The 26,587-nt window shown below is 41.4% G+C and overlaps 1 protein-coding gene across 1 annotated transcript in view; it reads left to right on the top strand.

Annotated features, from left to right (window-relative positions):
* srrm3 (serine/arginine repetitive matrix 3) overlaps window positions 1-26,587 on the top strand; it is a 65,022-nt gene that overhangs the window by 6,652 nt on the left and 31,783 nt on the right. Inside the window, exon 2 of the mRNA XM_026372359.1 lies at window positions 24,251-24,546. Within this exon, the coding sequence (XP_026228144.1) occupies window positions 24,263-24,546 (284 nt within the window). The 5' untranslated portion in view covers window positions 24,251-24,262. The remainder of the gene's footprint in view (window positions 1-24,250; window positions 24,547-26,587) is intronic.

The following is a 26,587-nucleotide window of genomic DNA, read 5'->3' on the forward strand; positions in this document are numbered from 1 at the left end:
GTCTCAGCTTGCAGTTTTTCTGGTCTATTTAAATCACGCTGAGTCTTACTAACATTTATTTGGATTACATACAGTCTTTTGAATAAACACGACTTTAATTGCTCTGGATGTCACTGTTATGTGATTTTGTGTAATGAGTGACGCGGGTTCGCCGCGAGGGAAATGTCATCAGCGCTGAGCTGCGCTGCATGTGTGCCAGAATTCTGTTTATTTGCCCCAGAGAGACAGAGAGGAAAAAAAAAGGCCAAGGACGCAGATAAATAAAAGCAGGAAAAGGTGACGCTGTGAGCAAAAAAGTGGGCTGAGAAGATGAATGCAGGCTCTGACCTTTTCTATCTATTCTTTGCTGTACATACAGGGAATTCAAATCAGCCCTTCCTGCTGTGGCCGTCGTGCCGCCTTCTGCTATTTAGAGCAGACCAGACCTAAAATAACAGTTTGTTCTTTTAATTGTCAGGAGCTGGTGTGCTGGGCTGATTGGCCTACTGTATTTGTAAAATCCATACCTGCACCAAGACTGGTTTATTTTAGTCTTTGTTTGTTCCAGTGGCGTGTTCAGATCAGCTCATCAGTTCTCTCCGCCCTGTCAGAGAGCGTTATACAGCTGTTATGTGGGAATCAATCACGTTCTCGCTCTGTGATTATGTAAAACAGTGTGAATGTGTGTGCATGTGGTGGCTGACAAATGTCTCTCTCCCAGGATCAGTGTACGCTGAATGATCATCCACCCGATGCCTCCACAGTCAGGCTTGTGACTAAATGGTTGTTGTAAGTAATAAATAATCTGTTTAGTAAAAAGACGAGTCGCAGCTGCTTATCCAGCAGCTTGACTTTTACTTTACGCTTTGATTACGCTCATAACTTATTGACTGGCCACTTAGTGGCACATATGAAAATGAGAGCAATATTACTCCAAAATACAGTGAGCTAACGACCAGACTTTTATTTCAGAATTATACCTAAGAGTAGTCTGAAGAGACATGTTGGGAGTCTGTAACAAAACCACATGTCTGTGGTTCAAACCCGTGGCATCCTGTGAAGTTACCTTTTGTGTGGGTTTTACCTTCTCTGAATGGTTAGAATGGGGGTGCCTTGCTCAAAAACCTTTAGAAGATCTCTGCACTACTGCCAGCACTATTACACACTGTAGGTACATACAGTAGCTTAAACATTTTCTCATTGTGTTAATGAAAATATATGCAGTCTCAAATTAGTCCTGTCACTTCTAATAGACAGGCTTGTTTTCTTAGCCATCAGCTTATAGCACAGGTACCCTTTGCCTGAGCTTTTGATGAACGGGTATTGTGGCTTTAGAGTCACTGTAGAAAGAACAACAAACGAAAATGCTGCACTAGGCCTATTGATATTACTACTCCTATTGTTCAAACAGCTGTAGTTTCAGAGTCTTCATACAGGCTTGATTGGGTTGTTTTTTTAAAAAAGCATCAGCCAGTTCCTTTAAATAACGAGGCTCCCTGCTGTGTCTGGGTATTCACATGATACGCCAACTGACTTTACTACCAACTTTTGTGCAAACACAAATTGGCAGCAGGCACGAGTTAAATTGGGCAAAATAAGTCACTCACAGTCGATAGAAACAAAGCGAAGGCAGGACGGAAACGACAGCTGTTTGTAAAATCACATCAGTATACTCTGAGTTTTTATAAAGGCAGACACTGAGAGATGGCGATCCCCTTTAAACTGCATGGTAGCGTGTGTGTATCTGTGGTAAGTCTTCTTCTACAGAGAGTGTGTATGTAGGTAATGGACATGGATAGCAGATAGTGAATTATTAAGGAGCTCCATCAGACAGTGTCTGCCAGACACAGCCCCAGACGGAGAATTCAAAGCTGATATCAGGCCGATATGCGAGGAGAGACAGATATAAGGTGGCAGCCCCCACCGAGCCCTCTATCTGCTGCTCAGCAGACCCTCTCAGTGGAAAATCCACTGTTGTTGAGAATACACAGTGCAAACATATTTTAGTGTGATCATACTAAAGCAATTACCACTATTTCTGATTAAGTGCTTTTATTGCTACAAGCATCTAGAAGTGTGACAGCACAACTTAAGGCATAAACTCTGACTATAAATACTGTGTGTGTTCAGGTGCCATCTGGTTGGTTGAAGGTAATGAGGTCAGATGTGGTTGGGTGTTATTCTGCAGACATGTTAGAGCAGATTTTGTGAAGCAACACATCACTGGTGTCAATACAGGACAGCGTCTCGGCATGTCAGACTGTCACCTCCTTTTGTTTCTCCAAACCTCTGTCACCACTTTGATCAAGCCACCGCAAGCAATTACTCAGACTAATTGTATCCACTTTACAGAATGAGGACGCTGGCAGCACGGGGAGGCCTGTTCATCAAGACCCCTGAGAGACACACTTCTAGTACATTTTAGCAGTGTTGGTGTCATATATACAAAGACTTGGTTCAGCACAGTATGTGCTAACAAATACATTAACTGAGTACTACTACTACTCAGTCAAAAACTAAGTAATTCACATTTCTATTTCTCGCTGCTTTGGATTTATGCTTTGCTACAATTTAAAGGAAATAGACATATTGTACGATACTCCATTAAATGCAATCCGTAGTTACTTTAATTTAAAATGATGGTTAAAAAACAGATGATGAGGGTGTTTAACCTTTTTGCATAGTCGGATCCAGGGGTTTATAAGCAAAGACACATAATGTGGAATTGTCTCTTTTTTGGTCCACATCAAGATCTGTGCTTGTAGCATTACCTCATGATTTTGCCTTTTACAAACGTCTCACGCACCGTGAAATTCACAATTTGCAGCTGAGCTCAACCTGGGCAGGTGCTGCTCAGAGTACAATCTCAGCTGCTATATCATTACTCAGTGCGTTGTTTCATTTTGCTTCCCCCTGTGTGTGTGTGTGTGTGTGTGTGTACGCTCCCTTATAAATAAAGGAAGCAATTGTGTGGCTTCAGCTCAGCGCTCACAGTTTTATCAGTTTTAAAATGAGTACAAAAAAAAAGAAACAGGAATTCCATATCTCATTTTTGCAGACTAAAACATTTATTCTGAAGCCATTTTGCTGATATGAGATCACAAACTAAAGTAATTGCATTTTTGTTTCTAAATCAATTTTTCTTTCCATTTCCAGCTACTACCTGTCCAAAGTATTTTCAGTCATCTTTTAGCGAGTTGTGATGATGGCTTTGCCTGCAGGAATTCTATAGTATACTGTTCATTTTACTCTTGTGGTATTACTAGCGGACTCATCATATACGTATATTTTTCAGTTGTAAATCACTGCTTTTCTCTTCACTTGTGTTACACACACACAGACTCTGTAGAAGCTCTTTTATGGTGATTTTTGAACCTCACCCTTCATTTAATAAGCAGTTTAAACCCCTGCAATCAGTAGGATTTATGCTTCACTCTGAAGTAAAATTATGTATTTTCCAGCGCTTTATACCAACAGGCTGATTAAACGTGATGAAATCAGCTTCCAGTTGAAGCTGCAGCCGAAAAAGGCAGAAAGCCCTTCAGTGCCGTGCACATACCTACAAATATTAGGCTCAAGAGAGTATGATGCAAAAAGAAAAGCGTGCTCATAATGAGCAAGCCAGCTAGAGACAATAAAAGAAAGAGACTACAGTTCAAATAAAGAAGATAAAAACTGTTCTGGGAGCTCACCAAGGCCAAACACCAGCCGCGTTCGCTAGTAGTTCATACAGCAGATAGCCGGGGTACATTATGGACCTTGGCTACCATTTCTTTTTGGGAGATGTTTGCTTTCATCGCTCCCTGAGGACCTTTGCTGGAAGAATTAGAAACGGGCATGTTGTCGGAGGCTGACGCAGAGGATGGTGGGGTGAGAGGATGTGGAGGTGCTGCTGTCCAACGAGACTGCTGCTTTGCCCTTGTTACGTGGGCCGTGATACCAGGCGGCAGTCTCAGTGAGAAGATGGAGATAAAGTGGGACATTTTAGTATTGTATTTGAGCCAGAGCAATTTGCACCGACAATACACCACCGCTTTACCACAGGGACCCACTTATATTAAACAATCTGATAAAAGAGATGCACTGACAGCCCCTCTTTCTCCGAGGCTCCTAGTATCCATAAAAGAGCTTTTGTTGACTTACATTTTGAATGGTGTTATAGTGAGGACCGGCTTTATGGCAAAAAAGAGGTTACAGGCTTTCATCAGCAGTGTAGATCTCATACTCTGCAGCACTGTTATTGTTTTGTAACAGTTTTGTAGCAGACAGAGCACAAGGCCAGGCTCATCTCAGAAGAGTGGGATGAATGATTCACAAGGAAGATCTGAAAGAAATATAAATGTGTCTCAGAGAAGCACAGTGTTGAAACTATTAAATAGATCTACATGAGTTTTATGTCAAGCACTATCTCTCTAACTGGAGGAAAGGATTCAGTGTAAGTGGGTGTCAGCTGGAGATCTTTTCAAACATGTAATTGGCTTGACCAGCATGAATTGCTGGACAGCACTTTAACTTCTCTGTTTATCTGAAAAGTAAAATACCCAGAAATAAACAAAAGAAAATCCAGCATGGTTTTCAAAGAATGGATTTCAATAACAAATGCAGTGAAACAGAGCTCCAAATAACGCTGCCAGTGATCTTTTAGTGGACTGTGTTGTTGAGGTGACCCTGGCCTCCTCCAGAGCCGCTCTACAGGAAAAGCGGCTGACCTTTACTCGCTCAGCGAGGGCAGGTAGTCCGTAGGTGCCAGGCTGGGGCTGAATAAATGCCAACAACACATTGCTCAGCACACTGGTAGTTTTTTGTCAAACTGAAAGCTTCAATTCAGATGTGTGGCATCCCAAAAAGCAGGCATGAATCACACACATTTGAATCTTGAAGGAGTGACTTTCCTCTTCTACACATCAAACTCAAACATCATCTGTATTATATCCAGTCCTCCAACCCCATCGATTAACAGCATTGTGTAGAGCAGATCTTTTGCAGGGTGTAACGGGGTCAGCTGTCAGGGGAAATTTCATGGCCATTGCCTTTTCCATTAAGGAGAAACAGGAGAATCTACCTCCCTGGGGGCATGCAGGTAGACGTTGTGGAGCATGAGTCTCATAGGCTCTTTTAAAGCTTCTGTTATGAATCAGAAAGCATGTGAGGTCATACAAGTCACTAAAGACAGATAGCAAGCAACTCAAAGGTCCATATCCAGCCTCTCTGCAGCCCAGTGATAAACATACAGCTCAATGCGAATACACAGCAGTCCAGGCTATGGCCCACAGCCTTCTAGCTTTGGGAGATGTGCAGTTGTTAAAGGGGTAGGGTTTGTGAGGATGTTAGCCATTTATTCAGTGGGAACAAATCTGATTACCAGCAGAATGTGGGAAGTGTGAGAGATGGACAGGATTAGATTGAGTGTGTGTGAAAGGAATGGATCTGTGATTTTTAGGATAAGTGTGTTAGAATCTGACACTGTATTTATGCTGCTACTCGTCTTGCATCACTACAGCCTGTGGTTACAAGTGGCTGTCAGTAATTTAAAGAAATAGAAATGTTTTGTTTGCTGAGACTAAGGAGAAGATAACAACAGGTCTTATTCCTGTATGAAAAATATTAAGATACAACCAGCAGCTGAGTGGCTTAGCTTAGCACAGAGACTGGAGATGGCGCTGTTCAAATTTAACAAAATCCACTTAGCAACACCTCTAAAGTTCCCTAATTATCAGACTTTTATCTTTTTTATTATATCCATCCAAAATTGTGACCATTTTTACAAGAGGTTATGTGCTAGACTGTTTCTTTGCTGAGAGACGTTGCCAGGCAACGATTCCAAGAAGTTGCTGCTCTCGGCCAAGAAGTAGTCTAGCATCCACTCCCCCGTAAATGGCAAATTATTACACTTTAAATGCAGATTTAAATAAATCGTGCTAGTGGGCTGTAAAGTTCTGGTAGGTGGATTGTTCAACCACTCAACAGGGTCAGGCTAGGTGTTCCTGGCCTTAGAGCTAGGCTAGGCTCCAGTAACTGTAATAATCTGACAACACACTTTGATAGAAGTCATCTTTCACCATTTTGGAATTTGTTAAACACAGTAAACTATGTGCCTCTTCTAAACCCCTACTATTAACCATTTGAGATAGTCCAGAAAAAAAAAAGTTAAAGTCCTGGAAGTTATTTAGACTAACAGCCTCATTAAACCAAGTGTCAACAAAACAACCAGCCATGTGCTTGTCAGTTTTTTCCTAGAAGTACACAATCGTTCACTGAAGCGTGTACTTCACTGCAGAGGCGTAGAGAGGGAACGTCCTGAGTTGAGATGAGAGGAGCTGCAGTGAGCTCGCTTCATAGCCGGAGCAAATGACCAGAGCAAACTCCCTGTCATGCTGGATTGCTAACAGAGCCCCAGGGGACATATGGGAAGTGGGAGAAGGATTTGGATTTAAAAAAAAAAAAAACAGCTTCGTTATGCAGAGTGCACATGACCCATTTTCTATAAGTTTATATGATATATATATATATGTGTGTGTGTAAATTCTCCACCTAGAGTTGACAGTTTGAGTTTTGGCTCCCACAACATTAAACTAAATAAAAACTATTTGGATTTTCAGTTTTTCTTTTTTGACGTTTTCAGTTGATATCAACCAGAAATCTTAAACTCACAGTTCACAGTTCTTTACTTACGAAAATCATAGTGGACCCCTGTTAATGTTAAGGTGCAGCATGTTTAATATTCTAGCATGATGACTGTACATTTAGAGCCACAGTGTGAGTGTGGTGTCTGAGAGGTCATAATGGCTGATTGGTGCAAATTTCCTATGTAAAAAGAGCAGGAGAGACTAAGGCTCAGCAGGGACTTAAGCCAGAGAGCTGGGCAGGAAACAGATGGCACTGGTGGAGGGAGTGGGGGCGGGAGGCGCACACATAGATGCCGTGCCTGGCCAGAGGACATTACAGTGATTTTGGACACACTCATCTTCTGTCCCCTGCCTCTCAGGGGAATAATAAGCCCATCATGGCAGCTGCCCATATGGGGAACCACAGAAGAGATGTGACACTAAGGAGGTGATACTGTAAGTGGTTAGTAGTTTTGTTCTCTAATGTCTCACTTTGACTCACCAGTGTTTGTTAACTGTGTTACTGTTGCAGATGTTATATTTCAGTCACTCTGTCAAGCAACAGAGGGCAGAGAGTCAGACAAAAGTGAGGTCCACTGACCTCATCTAGAAGCATCATTTGCTGTAGGTTGTTTTTTCACCAGCACAGGCAAACAGGTGGCTTATGACTGGCATAAATTGGTCTCTGCAGGACATTTAAGCTTCCACCTTGTCTGAAATGGTTTTCTAACAAAGGCTCTAGCTTTCTGTGTAACTGCTGCTGTGTCGGTATCGACTTTGTCTGGAGCTGTATTGGTCTTGGTGACATTTCTTGTATTCATCACCTCTGGTGCAGCTGAAGCTGTATCTAACCTTTGAGGCGCCAAGTTATAGCCCAGTGGAATCACAGCAGCCAGCTCACATGACCTTTATGAGTGCTTTCACGGTGCCCCCACCCCCCCCCCCACTCTTCCCCTCACCCGACCCCCTCTCTCTAGCCATCCCTCAGTCTGCTGGCTCCTCTAGACCTTGTTGCCTAGTGCTGACAAGCTGTATCTGCTGCTGTCCTCGGCTCCCGTGAGAGCCGGCTGGTCTCCATAGCCTGTCTCTGGGCATAGGCGACAAAGATGGCAGAGGAGAGCAGACAGTGCAAGTCGACTTCCAGACAGTGGAGATAGATAGTTTTACTGCAAATAGGCCAGGGACTCCTCTCTCTTGGGCTATGCTCCACATCACTGTCACTGTGTGTGTGAGTATGCGCATGACAATCAACATCCTCTTACACTTTTGAAAAAAGTCTTCCATCACAACAGCTTTCAACATATGAAACCAAAACTGAACATCACCACCATGTCAGTATTAACACCCATACAGTCTGCTAAATGAATACGTTTCTTGAGGAGGAGGAAACTGGCTTTACTAGTCTCACTCACTGACCAATTAAAATGCATTAGATTTTCTTGGAAAAGCCCGTTTTCTAACCTCGCTCCACTTTACATCTATAATAAGATGTTATTCAAATGACTTTGAAATTGAAACTTCTGGCAGTAACAGCAGATATTCACTTCCAGTGCCCCTTACTGAAGCGATTCACAACTGCTTCTACTTCCCAATCTGTGTATGAATATACAAACTGTTGTTTGTACAGAGGCTGAGGATTATAGCAGGATGCCTCCTCTTGAAAGGTGCCTTAATCCTGCTCCCAGCTTGCAGATTAGAAGCCTCTGCTTTTTGAAGATTTTACTCAATATCAGCTTCTTCCTCCGGCATGTAAACACATTTGAACACTGATTATCCCACAAACATTGCTTTGGACCCTCGAAAAAAACAGCCCTTGTGAGATATTTAAGGCATAACTGCATTCATATATGCATGCATGTATCTTTTCCAGAGGCAGTGCAGTGGAGCCTGTGTTATTGCTGGAATATCTGCTGCTTTGTAGCCCACTAGCATGTAGTTCTTTCTGACAGATGGCCAGAGGAGATGTGGAATCTGGGCAGGCAGAGAGAGGTGGGATGTCCATTGTGGCATTATGGTCTGTCTCATGTTATCTGCCTTTTGCCACTACCCGGTGGCTTCACGCATGGCTGGTGGCACGGGGTGCCACAGATTGAGATGTAAAAGCACAAAGACGGGTAGGTGCAACACAGCGGAAAGGGAAGGAGTGACCGATCTCACCTTGACAATTTGAAGAAAGCTGGTAAAATCCATTTTTGTAAACTCTCCAGCTCCAGGGTCGATGGCTGCGTACATGACTGCACGCCTGCACCCTTCCTGCGTGACTCTCTGTGGGGCAGTGACGTGTTTGAGGAGCTGATGACAGATGGTCATCATCACTGTCAGAGACATATCTGTCAGTGTGTCCCTGTCTCCACCCCTCCCTCTGATGGAGGCCTGTTTTTCTCTGTTTTCGTCTTACAATTTAAAGGTAGGGTTAAGGTCACAGAAGACCACAGACAACAGGGGTCTGTCTTCTAGCTCTGATTAATCAATTTCTCATTCACAGCACCTCCTATCTGACATTCTCTCTTAGACATCCTATCTCTTGGTCTTCTGCTCTTTCTTTTTAGTCAGTCAGTATCTGTGCCAGATTAATTTTGTCCTCGTCTGCACCTTGTCCTTTGGTGTTTGCCTGCGTGTCCCATTATAAGCTTTACATTTTTGGTGGGAGCCATTACTGAGAAATCCTGTCAAAACGGGGCTTTTGGCAGGTTGACCTTGATTCAGTGGAAGCTGTCTGTCCTCTAGCGTTAGTTAATCACTAGTGTGTCTCCTTGATATGAGGCGAATGCTTCCTTATCATGACAGACAGAGGACCTGCGGGTGATTTTGAGGGGGGGGGGCACCACAACCACACATAGTGTCCCAAAAATTTTAGAAAAAATAACAAAACCTTCCCTATTCACTCTCATGCAGTGCATCATCAGACAGTGTTCCTGATCTGTCAGCTATTTGCAGTGCGGTCCTAGTGGACATGCACCACAGATTGCCATGCCATTCCCCATCTCTACAGCATGAAGTAGAAATAGATGTGTACACTGTGAATGCAGCAAGGATAGAAGGTGCAGTGCACAGTTCCCTGTCTCTGCTGTGAATGAACTGCCTGCAAGACGGCTCAGAGATCAGAATGTAGGAGTAGAAAGGTACATTTGTGTGTTGGATGTGTTTGTGTGTTAGCATGGTGAGGAGAAGGGCGGTGTATGACAGGCAACACAGTATAATCCCTCTGAAAAGCCTCCACCACTGACACTTGTCCTCTCTCATATCTGTGCCTGCTCTGTTACTGTTGTGGAAGCCAGGAGCCGGAATCTAGCTATCATCAGGCGACAACTCTAGTCGGAGCTCGCATGGACATGATACCCCTGTTTATTTTTTTTATAGATGATTACGTCCACAAGCAGTCAGCTGTGAAATAGAAACCACTGCACTACAAGGTGAAGCTGGTAATCTCCAGATAATTTTAATGGACAGGTCACACCCTGCGTTTATCACAGGGCTCTGTTCAATGTTCCTCACACCGAGGGACTTCTACATAACCACAGGTACCACACAAGCCTTTTAGCATCATCATCAAGCAACCGCAATTAAATAAATTACTCACTAGTTGATTTTAGGAAACGCACAGTGCAGAACAGTCTTTAATAGACTGACATTTTGCCCTGTGTCTTCTCTTCCCCTGGAGATGGTATGAAGCCTTCGCTGTGCGCTCAGTTTGTAAAAGCACCACTGTCCAAATTAATTTGAAATGGAATGTCAGGGTTGCCTTGGAGACACGCTGAGGCGGAAGCCTGCCATTGTAACTCACCTGAGCTGTCATAGGAACAGCCACCTCTGCGTTTTAAGAAATAAAATAGTCATTTCATTGTGGGCTGTGGGTGAAGAGGGTGAATAATAAATGAACATAGTTAGGATTTATCATGCAATTGGTTTCTCAAGGCTCACTCTATGTGTACATACTGCCCACGTTGTAACAGAACATACTTTGTGGACACCAATTTAACAAAGCATGTAACAGAATCTCACTGGAAATTATTCAGAGGCCGTGAAAACATATTTTCTCTGATGGCTTATTACTAGTGATGGAACGCAACACAAGATAATCACCTGGCAACAATTGTGGCTGGAGGCAGTTTTAGGGTTTTTTGTCTGTCCATATATACAGTATGTACTGTGTCAACACATATCTCTGTCTTGAGGGAAATTCATTCATGAGTTAATAAACTGATTAGACTTTGCTGTTCAGAGGCCATAGGTCAAGGTCACTGTGATGCCACATCCGTCCCCTTCTCATGAATGCGATGTCTCAGGAAGGCTGTGACGGGATTTCTTCAAAATGATCACAAGCACCCACTTGGATTCAGGGATGAACTGATTAGAGTATGAGTGTAGTAGGAAAATACACAAGTGTATAGCATGTATTTAAAAATCAGAGTCAGCAAAAATGGTGTGCACATAGTTTGCAGTTAAAGCCTTTCTAGGAAGGTAAAGGAATTAATTTAGGCGACACTAGTCCAATGTGCTGATCAAGGAGGCCTGCCTAATGAATCATATAGCGCTCATGCTAATTAGCTCATTGTTGCAGCATTCTTTATCTCACCACTCTCTCAGGCTCTTCAGTCTAATTAAGAGGAAATGCAAGTTCAGCTTGTTAGATACAGGGACCAGTTCAGTCTTTCTATAGTAGTTGGTCAGTGTTCCAGATGTTAAACTCATGTTGCAGTCTTACCTTAGCCTGCTGAGCATCCTGTGTGTCGCTGCATTGTCTCATCAATTAACTAGCACTCTTGCTGGTTAATTTTAAAAAGCAATGTGTAAACTGCTTTTGTCAATACTGTTTCAACAGCAATAAGCTCCTCTTTTTTACGTTGCACTGTTCCCTTTTCTGTAGCAACCCCCGACAACCTATCTTTTGTTTGTGTTTGTCTCTTTTATGTGTAGTCTTTCTTTTGTTTAGCACACACCACTGTGTGTTTTCCCATTATCCTGTCTTCTCTTTATCTGGAGCAGCCTGGTGGATCATCCTGTATGCTGTGCTTGTTCGACTTTGTATCTTTGGCCAGTGGACTTACTGATCGTCAGCCAACGTGGGCATAACCTTTCAAGTACCCACTTTTAGCTGCCTCTTTTTCCTTTTTTATCTCCTAATTTGAGGTGGAGAAAGAACTGCATCTGATTTGCATGCAGGCACATGGCTCTAGAGCCCTAGGCTGGCAGCTGTGAATGCCATGACTAAGAGGACAAGCCAATAGCTCATGGCTCTTATGAAGTCTGATTCACCTGCTGAATAGAGCGGCAGCAGCCATCAGGGCATCTGTGTGTGCCTGTAATGAAATGAATGGCATTCCAGTAATTTCTGGATTGCAGGATTAAATCCATCTCAATAAAGGCTGATGTGAAAGTTGAATTAATCTCGATGGAGCCATTGTTATGATTAAGGAAAAGATCATAACATGAATGTTGCTTGAAACTGCCAATGAAAATAAATTTCTAACTTTCTTTCTCACATTTAGTAAATAATACATTGTTTTTCAAGCAAAACTCGTGTTTCTTCCTAAAACTATATGTACAAGAAAATATTTTTTTCAAGGCAGTATGTGAACATTTTCACAACCAAAATCAGATTTTCTCTTGTAGTGCTTTGCAAATACTGCATCGTAACATTCATGATTTTATTACTATAGCAACCAGCACACCAATTTAATTTCTAAGCATTAGAAAAAAAAACAAACAATGTGGAAATAAATAGCAGAACGCACAAAGCATAATTATGGCTATCATTACAACTACAGTCATCAGATACTGTGTTTGTCTCTAATCATTCCATCTGTTATATCAAGTCCGTCCTCCAAAGCTTGTCTTTTTTTATTTGTTTTACAATAATGAAGGTACAATATATTCTCTCCTCTTTTAAAATGTGATAGTGATGGCCAGTAGGCACTTTCTTAACACCTTCACAAAGAGTGTTTGTTGATAGTGGTGTGTAGTTGAACATGTCTAACCTGGAAAGTCCGTGCTCCACTGCCTAACGAGAACCTGAATGGTCATCTGTTCATTTAGAGCGTAGGTAATGAGCAGATGTCACAGACACAGAGAGTAGACACACACATACATATTTATTTAATTTAAAATTTAAAAATGTAAAATGTCATTTTAATCATACAGGCTGACATTGCGATTGGCATTAGGTTAATTATACAGCAATAACATGCTCTTATAATATAATTGATTTGAGGGATTGGCTCATAAATACTTTGATGCAGCACAACTGCCTTATTTATTGTGCTGCATCATTATTGTATTATTTATTTATGTATTTACTCCTCTTACAAAGTTAGTTATGATCATTGACAAAGCTTTGGACTTTATTCACTGGTCTGTGTTTCAGTCTGTTCAGTGCTGTACATTACAAACAAGAAATGCTTATAACGATTTTTGGTATTCTTCATTTTCCAAAATGTTAAGACTGAAAGTCAAGATTTAAGTTCCAGCTGAAAACAGCTCAATAAATCGATGCCAACACTGAGATGACTCCAGATGTTGCAGTTAGAGCTGAAACGTGCACATAATATATTTTTGTAACCTGCAAATCAGTTTTCAGCTTTAATGTACTTTGCTGCAACTGGCTTTGACTATGCTAAGTATACCAGCCTGGAAATGGCAACAGAACTGTATCTACTACTATATAATATAATAAAATTATCCATATGTATTTTTCTATGATACACGTGGCAGTAAACTAGGTAAGACAAGAAAACTGGATATTATTAAATCTTGTCAACATGTCAGAGGGCCAAGAAACCTTCTAATTAGTGGGTGCAGGCAGCACTAGTACATACTGTATGGACATGGCACATATGGCTGTAACTATAAATAAGAATTCACTGTCTTAGTCAACATGCCAGATTTAATAAGAACGAAATTGCATTGTTGGCTCTGCTCCATTTGGAGTCATATGTTATTCTCCAGCAGCAGATGCAAGTATTACAGTCTTGGAACTGGATGCGTCTGCTGTCAACTGGGAGCAGGAAGTAAGAGGGAGAGGACCTGATCTCAATGTTTTGCTTCAGTTTAAAAGCTTTAGTAATGAATGGAGATGAGTTTACCCTCAGCCATAGAAAACCCCTACCAGTGTCCAAGATCCAGGTTTGTAATGATGCAGCTCTATGGATCATAGTGTCAGTCAATCCCCCACTTTGGTTCAGGCTGAAATAATCTCCACAAATACTGGTTAGTCAACCTCCAGACACACAATAACATACAGACATCTTAGAAGATTGTTTGGTGGATCACCATGAAATGTGGTGCAGACATTTATGTCCCTCTTAGTATGACTTAAAATAACTTTGGTCAGTTTTTATTTGTTGCCATTAGGTCAACATTAATCAGCAGTACATTGACACTGACACTGTGAGCCTATATCTAGTTAGGATTAAAAAACTTATTTGATTTGTATCTAGATGGCAGCAGAATAGTGATGTTACACAGAGCCATTTGCATGACTGTAGACTCTTTAACAGCCTTTTTTCATTAATTAGGACTGGTTCCTATGGTTATTAAATGGAAGTGACCACAAACAAGCAGCTTCAACTTCCTTTTAATTTTTAAAATTAAGGGAACGAAAGCAGTCATACAAGGAAGATTTACTGACAGGTTTCTCCGTGTCAGTAAATGTACTGTTGTAATGTACTCGCAGCTCACATTCACCACAGTTTATATAGGATCTGTTAGCGTGGTGTGTTGCTTCCTCAGTGATATGCTTCACATTTTAACACGATGTTAGAAACCTGCATGTGCAAAGTGTTTAATCTAAACAGGCATAGTACAACCATAAAATAGCTTTGAGAGTCAATAAACCGGCTTTGGAGTGTCCTTTTACATCCCAGCTGTTAGATGTGGAAGTGCTTCTCAAAGCAACAGAGGAGTGCAAACCAATAAACACAGCTGGGTTTCTTTTTAGCGCGTTGCCTACTTATCTGTCCTTGCTTCTCCTCTGTTAGTAAGAGTGTGCAGGGGATCATTCTTCACTTAATGAACTACAAGCATGTACAGTAATTTGGGCCATTCATGCCACATGTGCAGTTATATTTAAGGATATAAGGAAAGTGATTGTTTAAACTGTGAAAAGACAATGAAATGTAGCTGACCAGAGCAAGAATTTACCTAATGGTGAGGAGAATCACTACAGCTATAAACTGCTATTTGCCATGATGAATGACAAATGCCATGAATCATTTACTTGCGGTTTTCACTAATCAGTTGGAAAGATGTGGGTCAGAACATCTGAACTAAAACAAATGAAATTTGGCATTAGCTGGTTGGGAACTAATAACAAAATCATTTGGTTCATTCGCCTGGAGCAAAGTGACAGAAATCTCAAGTCCCGAGTGTAATTAACCAGCGGTTTGAGCTCATTACTCATCAGGCTGCATAGTATTTTTTTATACGTAAAGCTGTGTGTGATGCAAGTGGCTGCGATCCAGGAAAGGTGCAGGCGGCAGAGTTGGATTTTGAATGAGCCCTGTAGCTGCACCCAGAAACATAACACCTCCCAAAACTCCTGACAAGTTTTATGAAAAGGGTTATTGTCTGAAAGTTTGAGAGATTTTGTTGTTGTTGTTGTTTTGCTGTCATTGGCAGAAGGAGGTTGTTATGTGGGATGAAAGCAGCTGCAGCTCTGGCATAAGTAGAAGTGCTTCTGTACAAGTCTTAGCGGGTGGAGGGTCTCTACAGTCCAGGGGTGATTGCAGTCAGACAATAAATGTGTGCAGCTAACTGACAGGCATCAGTTTGTATCAGGAAGCTGATCGCTCTGTGCTCCAGAGTGCTATATCAATTAAAGAGCAGCAGCGCAGGCAGGTGGAAGAGAGGACAGCCTCATTTTTGTGCTGCAGCAGTCTGGAAATTGGCTTCAGATGCTCGACTATTCGACTGCCTCTCTCCTTGACTCAGTCACCCATACACAGCAGCCTGGTGAATAAGACAGCGATTTTATTCATATCAATACCGTGTCTCCTGATGTCTCCAAAGCATATAATACCATGAAATAGGTGGAGCTCTGTGGATTGTTGTAAGAGTTCTTCACTATAGTTTTAAATAACTGGACTGGAATCAATGTTCATTAATGTATATACGTATATGTAAGTACATATAGGAACCATGTGGATTGGAAAGAGAGAAAATATGGCAAAGGTCATACTAATGGAATTTACAACTCCTCTTATCTTTGGGGGGTATAATCATACAAGCTTTGGAAATACCGTTTCCACAGTATTTGGGAATTTAGGTTATGTAAACAGGAAGTATAACTAGAATGCTCCCTGCTTTTGCCTGTATTTGGTACATAGTATAGTTGTTTCTTTTTTTGGTACCATTAAAAGTATGCCACATAATTTTTGAGCAGGCTACCCCTGTGTATACAGACGACTACCACTGGATGAATTTCAAACCTCTTCTCTCTAAACTTCAGTGCTCACACTGTAATACTGACTTCTCAGTGGCCTTTCTATGGAGGAACCTCAGCCACTTTTAAGCCACTTTATACCCAGAGCACTCTGGTTCTATTCTACTCCAACTTTTTAAATTAGATTTTCTTTTTAAAGCTGACCATCCCATGGCTGTTAAGAGCAGTCCAGCATGCTTTCTACTTTAAGAAACCTACTTTCCTGTTGTGTCGAGGCAGACGTTGCGGTTCATTTTTGATCGTTATCATACGGGACAGTGATAATTCCATGAAAATATTTGCCTAGCTGATGGGTTTTGTGAAGTCATGAGTTCAGCCATGGGGGAATTACTTCAGTTCAGAGGAAAGAGGAAAATACTTGAAAATTAACATAATAATGTTGGGAGATCAGTTGGAATCGTGAGTACACATCAGCCTCCGACTACATGCACAGAAGCCCTTGCTAGTGTGGTGATGAGGTAATTTGGCCCTAGCACGTCTGCTGGACATTCGATAAATTATTTTAATGAATGGTCAGTTTGGTGAAAGCTAATCTCTCTCTGACATTCCCACCATGAAGGAGAGACACAGAAGGAAATTGCTCTTATCTCCAGCCGGGGATAAAAGACGGTACTTTTTTATGCTTAACTTCCGCTGTCCAACTTCTGCTGTGCTCTGCTCTGCAGTAACATGGAGAAGTCTTACACAAGTTTTTTTAAACACCATTTTATCCCTCTGAGATTGATTTACCCTTTAGAATCGCAAGGTTAATTCCTTAGTTAGTTTTGCTTCTCATTGACAAAATGCAATGACTAAGTCTGGAAAGAGGTTTTCATAAACAGTATTATGTTGCAGCAAGATTTTCTGAATCTTCAAAGACGCACTGTAATACTATCAGAAAAACTGCTTGGCTGGCTAAAAGGACATTGAGCCTTATTGTAATGGAACCAAAGCGGTTCATGAAACCTGAAGTGCAGTTTCTGCTGAGTAAACAAGAATACATAATAGAAAGCTGATCCATTAATCATTCAAAAATCATTCACTTTTTGTTCAACTACTTATTTAAGTTTCTTCTTCAGCTTCACGTGGCCCTGAGAGGAAACTTTCAGGCTGCACTTTTAATGAGATCTGCTCACTTTTTGTAAATTGTACTCCAGGGACAGCAGGGGTTATTATTCGTGGCTGTGTGGAAGACTTTGTTTGAAATGCTATGTGCAGTGCGTGTTTGTAGACCTAACACATTTTAATAGGCAGACGTGTCTCCGTACCAGAAGATGAGATATTTAGTTTGTGAACTTTTTACTGATGTTAATTAGCAGCAGCTCATTACTGCAATAGAAAACATACCGTCTTGACTTATATATTAACGTCTTCTTGGTCACGCACCACTTTCCTAAATGTAAATCGCCAGGTTCCATATCTTCTCTCTTAGCCACATGCTTATATACAGAAGGTCATGAACAGCCTAAAAAAGAATGGTGGATGGTGACATGACTTTGCGTATTGGTCATTCCAAAATATTACCCACTATTACCCTGTTATTAGTGAGCCATAAAGTGCCGTCCTTCCTAGTTTGCAGTGGTTACATTTCATTGTTAGTATAGTGAACCATGTGAATTCTCAGTCTCACAGCTGCTGGTGTATATAAGAGAAACACCTCATTCAATACAGTCATACTGATGTTGATGCCATGTGTTGCTGTACTATATAGCACAGCTAGACAGTTAAATATGCAATATTTTTAAGAAGTGTTTCCAACATCTTGCACCATAGACAGGCGATGTTAAAATGTTCTTGACAGGGTATTTGAGAAAATAAACCTGTTATGTGCCACATTTTCCTAAAAAGCCAAATAAACCTAAAAATGAATAATCCTACATTGCCAGCTTGACTTTACATGCCCTTCCCTAGAATTCAGCTCAGTATTTCCTCTGAAGAAGATGTGTTGACTCAGGCACACAGACCTCAGCCCATCCCTCCCCTGCCAGTGACCCACCTAATCACATCAGAAGCAGTCCTGTGTTAATCATTTCTCCCGCGAGACACTGCACATGGCAACACAGTGGCGTTAATGTGTTTTTGCAGTTTGAACGTGGTTATGCCATGAGACAACAGGAGCAGATGTAAGTCTGGTGAGGAGTTGAGGAGAGATAAAATAAAATTAAAAAAAAAAAATTTAAAGCACCGTTTGATCCCTTGGGTGCAAAGCACAGCAACTTATTCAAAGCCCTGTTCTGAGTTTAAGCTTGTATTCTTCCAAATTGTCAGCCCACAGCTGAACTAACTGTGTGCCACAATGTCATCTTGTAGACAGCATGTCTGTCTTCCTCTGAGGTGACACGCATAATTCTCTCTGTGTTGAAAATGGGACAGGGTGGTTTATTTCTGGCACACTGTCTCTGAGGTTGCCAAGGATGTTCCCCACCAAGGGCCAAACATGTTCAGCCATCTCACTTAAACTCACTCATTAGTTCAGAGTAGGCTAATGGTAGATATTGTCATGCTATTTATGTTATCTGCTCAACTGCAACTGAGTAGTTTTCCTCATGAAAGTGTAGTTTTTGCACCTTAGAGAGGAGTATGTGCAGTTTGTAAATGCTACCTCTAGAATTCTGCACCGAACACCGACCAGGCTCATTCAGTTATTCCCTTCTTTACTTTAGCCCTCTCTTACTTCAGGATAGAACGAAAATCTCTCTCAGCTAAGTCGAACTCTTATTTTACTCTGTGCAGCAGCACCCAAAGCACCAGCAGCAAAGTAAGTGAAGTTCTTCACAGAAACTCATTCTCAGTGTAACCTCATGTCTCTTTAATAAAGTCAACTCACCGGTGGGCCGTGCTCGAGCATGAATTTACCAAATCAGAGCAGCTGTTTGTTGAAAAAGTGCCGAATGAAGACTATCGCTTATGTAGTGTTTAGTCTGGTTTCACTGTGACGTGTTAAATTGCAAAAGCACAAATGGCCCAGCTTGGGTAAACAGCTGCGAATAAGAAATAAGATGTGTCAGAAATTCTTTTTCTTATTCTGCTTGCTTTTCTATTATCATTCTTCAGACCACTACTGCTCATTTTGTATGCACCTTCCATCAGACTACGATTAAAAAAAAGGAAAAAAGAAAAGTTGAGGCTGCTTGTTTCCCAGCACCCAACAGCAATCCAACGTGCCTGGAATGAAGACAGCTGACCTTGGGAGAGCTAAACACAACCACTGGGTGCCAAAGTGCAAAAAAACAAAACACAGGCTTTCAGCCAAGGGGAAGATTATTTTGGAGGAAAGGTGTGATGGAAAGCAGGAGACAGAAGGCAGAGAGAGAAGTGGAGCGTTAGTTGGTGAGATACCGAGACATGTGCACTGAGAATATAACCAGAACACCAGCTTTGATTCAGAATATGTGTCTTTTCGCAGGGGAAGATTTTGAGAGCTAGCCACCCAGGATGTTTTTACAGCTTGTCTCTGCCAGCCTCAGTTAAGGTCAGGCCCCCTGTTACTGCCACTCTACAATCATGGAAGAGGTGCAGACACCACAGAGAGAGGATCCAATCACTGAGGCCTTTGTGCACAACACAGTGATGGTTAGAGAGGGAAAGAGGGTCAACTTTTAGTTATGAATATGGCCCCAAGGAGACCAGAGTCTGTAGTGTAACAGGTGGAATAGAACCCACATAAACAAGCCCAAGAACCAGAACTGACAAGTTGAATCTGAAATTATTCTTGCATTGAAATTGTTGCAGTACATTTTTACCTTCATTATGGATGTTCTGTCAGTGGTGTTGTATGGATGATATACACATCAATGCTGGCTGATTTTTACAGTCAGGTGCAGGCTGTAAGCGAACCACTACTGATGTAAATTCATCTATGGCTGCAGAGAATATTCAGAATGAAACAAAATCCCATACCCAATCTATAGGCTCTTTCTCTCTTTGGCATTCTCCAGTAGTACACACAGCACTGTACAGCATGTGCTGTATTTACTTTAACAGGTTTATCCAGACTAAACGTACAGATGGCCAAACATATGTTCTGTAGTAAAGGCCCTGCTGTGTACATTTACCATGTAGGAAATGTACCATGCTCTTATAATAGATAGATAGATAGAAAGATTAAGCTGTGATTAAGTTAATACATATGTGCAAATATGAAAATAAATATGCTAAATTCCCTCTAGCGCTCAGTTTCATTTAGGTATTGGTTTATAGACAGAAATGCTACATTTCATACCTATGTTTGTTTCCTGCAGAGAGTCTACAGTCAAAGTGGCTGCTCTATGAGGCACAGCAGCGCTGTGAGCTAAATGCTAAGAGCATGTTCATGTTGTTACAGTGACAGTGGTGGGTGTGGAATGTCATTTTTAAAGATACATGTATCTCATCATAAACTAAAGCATTGGACGTAGTAGAAAAAGTAGAAACATTTTGCAATTGTGAATTTTAGCTCATGGAGCCAGAGCCTTGGTGGCACTGAGGCTGGGTGGTGTTGTCATTTATTGTTTGTAGATTTATTGTATCGTAGTTTGTTTGCTTTTATTGATTGAGAGGAGTTTGGACAGCATCCTCCTCTCAGCTACAACATGTAGAGCGTCCAGCTCCACCCCGAGGACAGAGCCACAGCATGGTGCTGCAGATGTTGAAGGACCTGAGCCTCCTCAGAAAGTACATCTGGCTCTGAGCCTTTTTGTACAGTGCTGATTAGTTCTTTGATCAGTACAGTTTGTTGTCCAAGTTCACTCACAGGTATTTGTACTCGAATATGACCTCTTCCCCGTCTATAAAGAGACACCAGTCCAGGCCGGATGGTGTTGAATGCACTGGAGAAATTTAAAATCATAATCCTTACTAAGCCCCCAGGCTTGTCTGGGTGGTTTTAGGTGCGCCTACACCTCCCTCCAGATGCAGGTTGAGGTTGAAGATGTTGGAGAACACCACATAGCTAAGGCCTTTGTGGGGTGAAGCCAGTTCAGCTCTCTCCTCACCTGATCTGCTGAGATGGACATGTATGTGGGTGGTGGCTGAGTAGTGTGGAGGATGGACGGAGGAGCCTGGAGGGATTTGTGGGCCCAGCCCATATTCCCCTCAGTCACCTGGCTGCTGGACTTGTAGCGAGTGATGGTCCTCATGCCTCTCCACACCTCCCTGGTGTTGTTATGCTGAAGGCTTGTCATATGGTAATCTATCCATCTAAATATCCCTGTATATAAAGTAGCACATCACAGGAGCTGCAGAGTGTGGTACAAATTATATCATTTAATTTATGATAATGATATATTTACATATAATTCCTCATGAAAAAACCCAACACTATAATCACACTGTGGCTTAGGTCCAGTCAGTCCCCCCTCTCTAATGTCTCATTAGCCTAATGCTACATTAAATTGCTAATGAGTCTTTTTCACTGCGTGGCCACAGAGAATGATATTTTTATTAATGGTGTGTGCGATCCATCTTCTGGATGTACCAGATGAGTTGGCCCTGCGTGTGCTGCCAGCACCCGTGTAATTGAGAGATCATGACGCGTGCATGGAAATTAAAGCAAATTTTCAACATCTAGTGCACCGTCCACATCCATCATGATTGGCTGTTTTTTCTACTCCACAGGCTTGTTTTATTGGATAAGCTGTGATGTCAGCAGAAGACTGGCTGTGGTGCCGGCACAGCGCGGCATCCAGTCGAGCAGATATCATACATGTAAGCATGGGCAAAAGTTAAGAACGGGCAGCCAGAACCGTCTTTTTTTACTCAAACCATGAGCTAATGGCTCTTTTATTTCGAATGGTGTTAAGCGTCACTTCTCCAAAGTGGAATATTGAATGTAAGAGCACATTATCTCTTTGTGATTTAAAAGTGATGGTGAAACATCTTCACTTAGCATAATGACACATTACAAACAGTGTTTGTTGGGGCGTGACAGTCTTATACGCCCTCACAATATAGCAGAGGACGCTGGTGCCACCATTATTACAGTAGCTGCAGATAACCTTCAGTCCCCGTGGAGGACTCATACACAATTGACTGTGTGCTCCGCTCCTCTTATCAGCTCACTGACAAGTCTCCTTTTATGCACAGTTTTTTTCACTACACAGTTAAATGATTTAGTTGTTTTAACTTAAAAGAGAACACATTTTTGCACTACCCCTCCCTTCATTGGAACAAAAGGCATGACTGTGGAATGAAGCATTAGTATAATGAGATGGCTGGATATTTACAGCTTGGTTTAACACAGACTGCCACTTGGCCTTAAGCTTTTGACGCCCCACATCTGGTATTGTTGAAATCTTGCATTTCAATTAATTCTGTGATGGGAGGGTCTCTTTTTTGTTCAGATGATATCTTGATTTTATTTAAGCCTGTTACAGCTGATTTTGAAGCAGCCTTTTTGTGTTCAGTCAGGTGTAAATCATTGGTTTGCTCCAAAGAGCAACCAAGAGGCCAAAGCATGATGTCCACTATAATGGGATTAACCATGGTCGTACCCCCTTGGATCCAGACCTGAGCACTCCAGCTCAGGCTTTCACAGCCACCGGCCATCTGGTCTAATTAAAACAAATGGGAAGACAAGAAGCAGGAAGAGAAGCCTATTGTTTCTTCTCCAACATCCTAATAGAAAGTCAATGATATTAAAATTATAAATTGATGTTTAAAATGCTTGACTTTATCAAGAAAGAAATTAATGCTACCTATTAATTATTAAATTACTTTTATTCTGTAACCTGTTGGGATAGAGTTTCAACTAAACAAGTTACATATTCTCTTACCTGCCTTCCATCAACAAGTTCTTAGGTGCATTGTTCATCTTCTTTGCAGACCAGCCCCTTTAAAGCTTACTCAAAGATTTTTGAATTAATCCATCACCTTTAAGAAAACAAATGTTAATTTCTTCTTTTTTCTCTCATTTCATTAATACCAACATTTCGTTTTTCTATTTCTGCTAAAAATGAAGAGGCACACTTGAAAATTATGAATGAAACATGGCTCTCAAAAAGATTTCTAAGACAGTTATTTTAATAGACTAGAAAGTCTTACATTCTTGAAACATAGATTATACAGGGTCAAATTTAGACATTTCTCTAAAAATGCGTGCAGCGATTTATAATTGATTTACATCCATGAATCATCCACTCAACCTTCAGTAAGAACCTCCTTCCAAGCTGACATAGTGGCTCTTTATGTTGTTCCTGTCTACCCGAAAGAAGTCCCTTCTGATAGATGAGACCTTTTCTACCCAGAATTTCTCTCAGACAAGCGTGTGTAGATGAGAGATTGCTGTCATGGAATATCAAGTGCTGATTTACTGTATAATAGATTCAGCGATGATACCTCCTGCTGTCCTGCCACCTGTTCTGTCAGCCGAGAGCCGTGTCGCTGTGCACAGATCCACGGCTCGTTTACCAGCTCGCAGCTCTTCAAAAACAAGCACATCCCTATTAACCAGTCAGGCTTTCAGAACCAGCTCCAATGGATAGAGCCTGCATGGCTCGAGCTGCTCCCACAAAGAGATGAGATGTAAATGTACTTCTGGATGTTTGTCCATCCAGCCTCAGTATCATCCTGTTGCCATGTGTGACAGTGATAAAGTGTTTTTGGCTCCTCAGTGAAAAATGAAGCCATTAGTTGTGGAGGGAGAGGAGCAGTGCTGGGCAGCCGAGGCTAGTGGGCATGTGAAGGCCTTCCTCGCTTCCCGCATGTTCTACACTGGCCTTAACAGGACAATCCATCTTAATCAGAGCCAAGCACACAGCACTTGTACTAGACGGCTTTTCATTCACCAAAATGACAACCTCACAAGTAAACGAGCAAGAAAAAGAAAAGTCGAGATGGTTGAAAACAAAGAATGCGTTTATGCCAAATCCAGATAGATAAGTTCAGATAGTGCAAAGTACTTTAAGCTGCTTAGTGTCTTCCACTCTTTTCCTGTATGCATTGTATATCAACTTGGTGCCCTGCTTGGTCCTGAAGATAGTTTTAAAGAGGACTCTATGGGCTACTAGGCTGTTGACTCATGGAGCAGAAGTTGCTGTCAGTGCTGTCGCTGGCAACGCATGTCTACATGTACCTGAGATCCAAAGTGGAGCGTGTGTGCATACAATATGTATATATGTATGTAGTGTGGATGTTTGCAAAGTGTACTGCTTAGTTTGTGCAGAAACACTGCAGCCTGTCAAAAGATATTAATGCCATAATAATAAACAGCTCACCTTTCAGTGTGTGTTGCCCAGTCTCTAAATTCTCTCTGTCACCCATGTCTCCACAGAGTCCAGTCATCATGTACGATGCAGCAAGGGTACCATCTCCTAAAGATAGTGCAAATGGGATGGCCCAGTCGGTGGTCCCTGGAGCAGGAACAGCTGCAGGATCAGGAGGGCCCACGCCAACTGCAGTCCTACAAGCTAAAACTGAGGAGGGACAGCCTGGTATGGAGGAGGAGAAGGAGCCCAAAGCAGAGCCTGTCCTGGTGAAGAAGCCACACAGAGAGATTCTGGACCATGAAAGGAAGAGAAGGGTGGAGCTCAAGTGTATGGAGCTCCAGGAGATGATGGAGGAGCAAGGGTAAGTAGATGGGATGAGCTACCACTGAGGGGTAACACAAGCGGCATAACCACTTTCACTTGCTGTGTACTGAATATAATAGTGATAGAATAACCACATTACTTGCCAAAAGTAATAAATTAAATATGACTAATTTTTCCTTTATTACAAGATATAAGTTTACTTAAGTTACTTTTAAGGCTGTAACATTACTTCTTATGTTGTTATTGTCTTCTCGTGAACCAGTTTGAACCAAATTGCTAAAATGCTAATACTTTTATGTCTTTAATATCTTTAATGGTGTCTTATAATGCTTTTTCACAGCTGATTAAGAACATATCCACTATAATGGTCACACCTAGGTTTAAACTAAAAAATATTGTGTCCTACTCAGAAAGCCTGAGTATTAAATTAAACCAGCTTAATTTATAAACAAATTTATCCGCTCCAGTGATTAGGTTAGAGTCCACCATTAGTAATAGCTGCACATTTTCCAACAGATAGTCACCTTACATCCATCAAAGACACTGTTTATACTGACAGCAGGGTTTTCAAGTTTTGCTACTTTACCTTTCTGTTGTATGGAGACATCAGTGTCTCTCTTTAGGTGTCCAGCGCTGTTAGTGTGAGTGAACAGCAAAGCAGACGAGACCACGTAACCCTTGTGTGGTCTTAGGATTCTGTATATTCAGAATGACCAAATGACCTGGTCAAAAATGACCTTCACTTAACCTCTAAAATAAAGCAGCCAAATATCATTTAAATCTTCAAATTTATATTGCATAAACAATCAACTTCATCATTTATTGCAAACTCTGTGAATGTCTAGGCTTTCTCTCCTCAGTTTGGGCTACTTAATCAGTATTTCATCTGTGGGCACCACTTGTATTTTACTAAAGCACGATTAAAGTTTTTCTACTGCTAAAGGTACCTGCATAGGTGAAAAACATTTTTAGTAAGACTATATTCATAAAAGTTAGAAATTAGTTCTAGATGCATTTTACTAAAGAGAAATAAGCAGCAACTACAATAACAGCATACCGACTATAAATACAGCTACAGTACAATATCTACCCACCGTTTGGCAACACATCTGACCAAATTTGCACATGTGGAACACGTTTTTCCCTATCCCTGACTTTTTTCAGCATCTAACTTCGTGTTGGACCAGTTATTCCTTATTTCTGTTACAGTACAGCGATTCTCCAGTGACATGTTGTTGTCTCAAGTGCTATGGAACAGGTAGCCCTGTGTTTATTATGATTATAATGGTCAGATCTCATGAACATGCACCTCCATACAGTAAACAAGTGTGAATTTACAAATACATTTTGATGAATCCAGCTTAAGACAATTGCGCACAATGCTCACAAAAAGGATAAGGATAAAATTCTTATATGACACCTAAAATTTATTAAGCAGACAAACATTGCAGTTCCCTGAAGAAATGTTGTTTCAACAAGCAAGTAATACAGCTTCACTGGGTATTTGATGTCAGGCGACATTACTGTGAAGCACTAGCTGGTTATATTTCTTTAAAATTCAGTTATTGGGATGCTGGCTGAAGTGCATGCCGTAAAAACCTTCTGTGCGTAGCAAAGAACTTCACATTGACAGGTATGTACCTGTAGGGGCGTCGGGTTCACAACTGCACCAAAACATTCCATTCAAAATTCTCTTAGCTGCCAAAAGTCATTTTCATTGCAGTATTGGGATGAAGAACAAAACAAGCCCATGCTGAGGAGTGGCGCCAACGGAATGAATTACATTTTTGTTAGGAAGTGGTGCACAGCAGATGTATTTTGGCGATATGGTCATTTTTGCAGCATTGTATGTACAGTAAGTGTTATGAATAGCTATGATATGTCCTCCTAGCCCAGTTAAGCTTTTCTACTGAGGTGTTATGATGATTTTGTGAAAGAGAGAAAGATGCAGAACTGCCTAACCCAATTAAAGTAATGCAGGAGGCAGCTTTGGTCCCTAAAATAGCTGTTTCCCAGAATAAGAAATACATGCATGTTTGGTGAAGGGCTCCACAGGGACCATTTTTGTGGAGACCTGG

Source organism: Anabas testudineus, chromosome 14 (genome assembly GCF_900324465.2).
Source record: "Anabas testudineus chromosome 14, fAnaTes1.2, whole genome shotgun sequence".
Taxonomy (NCBI): Eukaryota; Metazoa; Chordata; class Actinopteri; order Anabantiformes; family Anabantidae; genus Anabas; species Anabas testudineus.